This window comes from Arachis ipaensis, chromosome B07, assembly GCF_000816755.2.
Source record: "Arachis ipaensis cultivar K30076 chromosome B07, Araip1.1, whole genome shotgun sequence".
Classification (NCBI taxonomy): domain Eukaryota; kingdom Viridiplantae; phylum Streptophyta; class Magnoliopsida; order Fabales; family Fabaceae; genus Arachis; species Arachis ipaensis.
In genome coordinates, this window is record NC_029791.2 from 41,679,829 (window position 1) to 41,687,013 (window position 7,185).

Genomic DNA, 7,185 nt, shown 5'->3' on the forward strand with positions numbered 1-7,185 from the left:
TTGTTTGCATGTAGAACGGAAGTGGTTGTCAGGAACGCATTCATAGGTGAGAATGGTGATGAGTGTCACGGATCATCACATTCATCATGTTGAAGAACGAATGGATATCTTAGAACAGAAATAGGCTTGAGTTGAATAGAAAAACAATAGTACTTTGCATTAATTCATGAGGAACAACAGAGCTCCATACCTTAATCTATGGTGTGTAGAAACTCCACCGTTGAAAATACAAAAGTGATAATGGTGATCATTGGCTTCTGCCCCAGAGAGGGAACCAGAAGAACCAAGATCAAAAGTATGATCAAGTGTGTAAAATACAATAGCAAAAGGTCATGTTTGTAGAAAATTAGTAACCTAGGGTTTACAGAAATGAGTAAATGATGCAGAATCCACTTCAGGGCCCACTTGGTGTGTGCTTGGGCTGAGCGTTGAAGCTTTCATGTGTAGAGGCTTTTCTTGGAGTTAAACGTCAATTTTTGTGCCAGTTTGGGCGTTTAACTCCAGCTTTTATGCCAGTTCTAGCGTTTTGACGCCAGAATTTCTATGCTGAATTGAAACACCAGTTTGGGTCATAAAATCTCGGACAAAGTATGGACTATTATATATTGCTGGAAAGCCCAGGATGTCTACTTTCCAACGCAATTAAAAGCGCACCAATGGGGCTTCTGTAGCTCCAGAAAATCCACTTTGAGTGCAGAGAGGTCAGAATCCAACAGTATCTGGAGTCCTTTTTCAGCCTTTGAATAAGATTTTTGCTCAGGTCCCTCAATTTCAGCCAGAAAATACCTAAAATCACAGAAAAATATACAAACTCATAGTAAAGTCCATAAATGTGATTTTTATTTAAAAACTAATAAAAACATAATAAAAACTAACTAAAATATACTAAAACATACTAAAAACAATGCCAAAAAGCGTATAAATTATCCGCTCATCAACCACCTTCTACCCCCAATAGTCAACCTGCAAGCTCCAGTGCACTACCTTCTCAACCTCTGCCCAACCCCAAGGGTAGAATCAATGCCATCACTTTGAGGTCTGGTACCACACTACCAGAGAGGAGTCATGAGGAGCCAAGCTCAAAGGACAACACCCCAGTTAAAGACATTGTTGAGGTGGAGGATGCTGAAGAGGAGGATGAAGTACATGATTGGGTTGAAACAGAAGCAGCTCAATCAGAGAATAGCACATCAATAGAGGCTGAAGCTACAAGGGACGCCATCCCTATCCCCTTTCCACACCTTGCTAGGAAATCAAGAAAGCAGATGGAGCTCGATGCAAAGATGGTGGAGATCTTCAAAAAGGTTGAGGTAACCATTCCCCTTTTTGATGCCATTCACCAGGTACCTAAATATGCGAAGTTTCTAAAAGATTTATGTATGAATAAAGATAAATTACAGGATTTAGAAACTATTCCTCTAGGTAGCTCCATATCTGCTTTAATGGGTGATATACCAGAAAAATGTAGTGATCCAGGTCCATGCATGGTAACCATTATTATAGAGGGTGTAAAATTTTTTGACTGCATGTGTGATTTAGGCGCGTGTGTTAGTATGATGCCATTATCTGTATATGATGATTTGAGGCTCCCTCCCTTAAAAATGTCGGCAGCACATTTTGTTTTGGCAGATAAAAGCATTATCTCTGTGGTTGGAATTGCTGAGGACGTGCTGGTGAGCATTAAGGGGCTCACATTTTCTATTGACTTCTATATTTTGGAGATACCTCCTAATGACTCAGGAAGACCATCCTCCATCCTCTTTGGAAGACCATTTCTGAAGACTTCAAAGTTCAAGTTGGATGCATTCTCAGGAACTTATTCCTTTGAGATAAATGGCATAGCAGTGAGCTTTAACCTGGATGAAGCTATGAAGCACCCTCCGGAAGATCATTCCATCTTTCAGTGCGACATCATTGATGAGACTGTAGCTGTAGTGCACCAGGAGGAAGTAGAAGAGATGCACTTGGAGCAAGGTGCAAGTGTGGGGACACCCCCTGAACAAGATGAAGACACCCTGCCTCCATCACTAGCTCCAGAAGATCAAGTGCGTAGCCATGAGCAGAAAATGGAGTTAAGGCCCCTTCCACCCCACCTCAAGTATGCTTACCTTGAGGATCATCAGAAGCTCCCAGTTATCATTGCAAGGGAACTCACTTCTCAACAGGAGGAGCAACTGCTTGGTGTGCTGAGAAGACACAAGAAAGCAATTGGGTGGAGCTTGGCGGATATAGTAGACATCAACCCTCAAGTTTGTGAGCACAGAATATTTTTAAAAGAGGGAGCAACACCTGTCCGTCAGCCTCAACGGAGATTGAACCCCACCATCTTAGAAGTTGTCAAGAAAGAAGTGACCAGACTGCTTGAAGCTGATATCATCAACCCCATCTCAGACAGTGAATGGGTCAGCCCAGTACAAGTGGTTCCCAAGATGTCTAGAGTAACAACAGTAAAGAATGAGCATGGAGATCTCCTGACAACTAGAGTGAAGAACTCCTGGAGGGTGTGCATTGATTACAGGCGCCTCAACCAGGCTACTCGCAAGGATTACTACCCCCTGCCATTTATCGATCAGATGCTTGATCGCTGACGATCAGATTTTTGTCAGTAAAGAATTTTATAAGAAAATTATAATCGCGTTGCAAGTATAGTTTCTAAACCAACAGAGAATCCTTTCGTACAAAAAATTTGGTTGTCACAAGTAACAAAACCTAATAAAATTTATAACCGAAGTATTTAAACATCGGGTCGTCTCTCAAGGAATTGCAGGGAGGTGTATTTATTATTGGTTATGGGTTTTTCTGAGAAGATTTTGAGTTTGAGAACAGAAAAATAAACAATTGTAATTTAAAGCAGTGGAAATTAAAAAGAGAATTTATATAATTAATTAAAAAGCCTTGACTAGAGGTGTGATTAATTGGAAGTTCTATCCTTAATGGATTTTCTCAAGTATAGTGTCAAGAGGTCGTTATTTTCACTTAGTTAACCCTTACTGAGTAAAGAAAAGTCAAGTGATTGAACTGACTCTTATCCAAAAATCCTAGTCCTTTCCCTTGGGAAGGTCTAGCGTTAGTAGATACAACATTAGTCAACAATGTCCAATTTAACTAAGCACTTAAGCATTCCACTTCAAGTGTCTCCTCTTAATCAACCCTCATGCCAAGTTGGGAGCCTACTCCATTGACATGGATGCCAATTTCACATAATAAATGACTAAATAAATACTTGAAGATAATCAAATAAATAATGAGGTAAATAGAAAAACACTCTTTGCATTAATAATGCCGTAAAAGCTTTCCAATTGTAACTCTGAATATGGATTGAAGATATAAAAGAGTAAGGAAATAGGATAAAAACTAAAATAAGATAAATAAAAATTAAATGAGCAAGGAAATAGAAAACAAACTAGAATAATAAAGTCTTCAATGGAGGTAGTAATATCCAACTCAACAGCATAAAAGTAGGAATCCTAAATCCTAGAGAGAGGAGAGAACCTCTCTCTCTAAAAACTACATCTAAAACCTAAAATTATGTGAATGTAAAGTTGTATATATTATTGAATAAATAGATTTCCCCACTTTATAGCCTCTAATCTGTATTTTTTGGGCCGAAAATTGGGTCAGAAACAGCCCAAAAATCGCTGGTTGCGAAATCTGCCAAGCTGGTTTTTCGTCACTGCGACGTGTCCGCGTGAATCATGCATTCACGTCACTTATCATCAGAGAAACCATGAGATATTATATATCATTTTGAAGCCCTGGACATTAGCTTTCCAACGCAACTGGAACCGCATCATTTGAGCCTGTGTAGCTTAAGTTATGACCGTTTGAGTGCGAAGAGGTCAGGCTGGACAGCTTAGCAATTTCTTCAGCTTCTTGTATTCCTTCTACTTTTGCATGCTTCCTTTCCATCCTCTAAGCCATTCCTGCCCTATAATCCCTGAAATCACTTAACACACATATCACGGAATCAAATGGTAATAAGAGAGGATTAATATAGCAAATTTAAAGCCCAAAGAAGCATGAAGTAAAACCATGCAAATAGTATGAATAAGTGGGTAAAGAGTTGATAAAAACCACTCAATTGAGCACAAGATAAACCATGAAATAGTGGTTTATCAACCTCCCCACACTTAAACATTAGCATGTCCTCATGTTAAGCTCAAGAGAAACTATAAGAGTGAAGAGGAATGGTAGAATGTATGAAATGCAACCTATCTGTATGAATGCAGCTAAATGCAAAATGCTTTCACCTACTTGGTTAAAAGTAAATAAATGTTTCAAGAACAAATATGAACTGAGTTTCACTAATTCAAATCATAAAAATAAAGTACAAGTAAACTTGTAAAAGAAAATAGCTCGTGAAAGCTGGGAACAAAGAATCGAGCATCGAACCCTCACCGGAAGTGTATGCACTCTAATCGCTCAGGTGTTTAAGGTTCGATCTCTCAATTCTCTACTAATCTTGCTTTCTAAAGCTTGCTCTTCATCTAAAAATCAACAAAAATTTAATGCACGGATATACATATCAAGAGGTCTTTTAAGGGTTGTAATGGGGTTAGGGTCAAGGTAGGATTGTATTTGGCCAAGTGGACTAAAATCTGAATCCTTAATTAACTTAAACTTTCCACCTATCTTAGACAATCCATGACTGTTGTTTATCAATCCATTTTTATTTTTTCTTCAGTTATTCTTTTGATACCTTTCAAGATGTTTTTTCAAGCTAAATGTAATGTAATTATTTTTCTCGGAATTCCTTGGTGCCATGATGTGGGCTTGGATAGCATGGTCAAGTGATTGTAGCATATGCTTCATTTTCTTATTCTGGCATCTGGTAGGAATGAGGAAAATATTTTAAGAAGTGTATCTTAGGATTGGTTTTCTTATCCCTGTCTATCTATGATTTATTTCCTTATTATCCCAAAATTTGCATGTTAGAGAAGATACACAGGTTTCTTTCTTATTCTTATATAATTGAAACTGAAATCTAATTTATATTTTGGGTTCATTCTTTCCATATCTTGGAATGAACATGAACCATCTGTTATGTTGCTCTTAGTTGTCTTTGAATACATGAACACTCTTTGTACCAAAAAGTTCATTAAAATTATGTCAAAATTTCTAAGGACTTGTAAAGTATAATTGATGATTTATATTGGCTTGAATTTTAGGGTACTTATGTGGAGGGTATAAAGGAAGAAGTTGTTTTATCGCCAGGACATCTCTTTCTTTTATTGCTGCTGGAGAAGGTATAACTGATGAGTGATGACAGAATATTTTCCTCCATTTGTACTCATGCTTTAATTGTTGATTCAGAAACTTAACAAACATGTTTGATGGCAGAGCATCGTCATGTTGGGTCAAACAATTTTAATCTGTTCAGCAGCCGAAGTCATACGATTTTTACACTTGTAAGAATCTTAGTATATTAGTATTATAATCTAGTAATAAAGCACTGGATTATACACCTGATTCAATTTTACTAAACGAAAATATAGCTTAACCACAACCTGAGGCTGGATATATTGCACGAGTGATTATTTTATATGTACATGCTGGTTAAACGTGTGATCATTGCTAGTTACTGTATTTTATTGCTCTCTTGGACCTTGTCAAACTAACCATTGTTTTACATGCAACATTTTCTGTTATCTTACATTTGCAGATGATTGAAAGCAGTGCCCATGGTGATGAATATGATGGAGTGATCTTCTCTCAGCTTGTATGCGAATGTTTTTTTTTTTTAGATGTTACCATATATATGATAAATAATAAAAATTGTTTGACTGTTCTCATTTTGTGTGTTTGTATTTCTTTGATCAGAACTTGATTGATCTTGCTGGATTAGAGAGCTCAAAAACTGAAACAACTGGACTAAGAAGAAAAGAAGGATCTTATATAAACAAAAGTCTTCTGACACTTGAAACTGTAGGTGTCTTACTGTTCTTCTATTTTTGGTTGTGGATTAGTTTGTTCTGGCATTTTGCTTGGACATATGTTACCAGCTGTTGGATTGTATACAATTTATATCTTTGCAAACGAAATGAAAAATGTGCCTCTTGAAATTCTGATTTTATGCTGTCAATGTGAAGGTTATAGGAAAATTAAGTGAGGGGAAAGCATCTCATGTTCCATATCGAGACTCAAAGCTTACCCGCCTCCTGCAGTCTTCACTAAGTGGGCATGGCCATGTTTCAGTGAGTTTGGGTTTTACTCCACTTTGGTTCAATTGTTCAACTGTATTTCTTCCTTATGCTAATTAAGTGGGGCTATGGCTTTTTAATAGGTTTTCTTTTACTTTCTTCCTTGTCATGTATATGTTGTAACGTTGTCGGTGTCAACCCTGAGGAGATTATGAGCTTGATCAGCTAAGGAAGGGCATTCTTGTCGATGTCAACCCCGAGGAGATTATGAGCTTAAAGCAGCAGGTTTTAACATCCCCTTAATACATTTCTTATTCATTCTTTTTGCAATTTTTTCCTGATTATTTATTGGGATCTTCTACTTATTCTATACTTTGATTGGAATAGTTGGACAAAGGTCAAGTGAAAATGCAATCAAGACTGGAAGAAGAGGAAGAAGCTAAGGTTGCTCTTATGAGTAGGATCCAGAGACTAACCAAGCTTATTCTGGTTTCATCAAAAAATTCTATTCCTGGTTATCTAACTGATGTTCCTAGCCACTAACGAAGCCTCTCTCTTGGTGAGGATGATGTGAGTTCCTCATTCAATAGCATGGATATGTTGTACCTGATTCAATTTTGTTCTCATTTTATTTTCCTTGAGGATTTCTTGGTTGTTCTTTCTTCCCAATTTCCTCTATTCTTTATTTGAAGAGGATTTCTTTTCCTCAAAAGTCAGGTCACACTGTTTTTGTACTTCTCTGATTCTCTCTCTTTCCTCCAATAATATTTCTGCTTTTATTCAAGATCTTGTACTGTAGCAGTGTGGAGTTTTTTTTTTTGGGCATTTATAATGTGTAGGGTGGCTAAACGACTTTATGCTTGACTTTTGAAGTTGCTTATTTATTTGATCACTTATTTATCTTAGTTAAAATTATTTTTTAAGCTTTGATGTTTTAGTTGCTGTTTAGTTGTACCTTCTTTCTCTTCTCTCTATATGTGTGTTTTATTAAATTTTATAATGTTTCATCCACAATGAAGTTGTGGAATATTGTTGGCTAATGGTT

General features: G+C 37.0%; 1 protein-coding gene across 1 annotated transcript; it reads left to right on the forward strand.

Annotated features, from left to right (window-relative positions):
• LOC110264582 (kinesin-like protein KIN-7D, mitochondrial) lies at positions 4,942–6,328 on the forward strand. Its single transcript, XM_021106709.1, has 6 exons — positions 4,942–4,948; positions 5,169–5,246; positions 5,341–5,408; positions 5,663–5,719; positions 5,821–5,925; positions 6,090–6,328. The coding sequence occupies exons 4-6, from the start codon at positions 5,663–5,665 to the stop codon at positions 6,258–6,260; spliced, it is 333 nt and encodes a 110-aa protein (XP_020962368.1). The 5' UTR covers positions 4,942–4,948; positions 5,169–5,246; positions 5,341–5,408; the 3' UTR covers positions 6,261–6,328.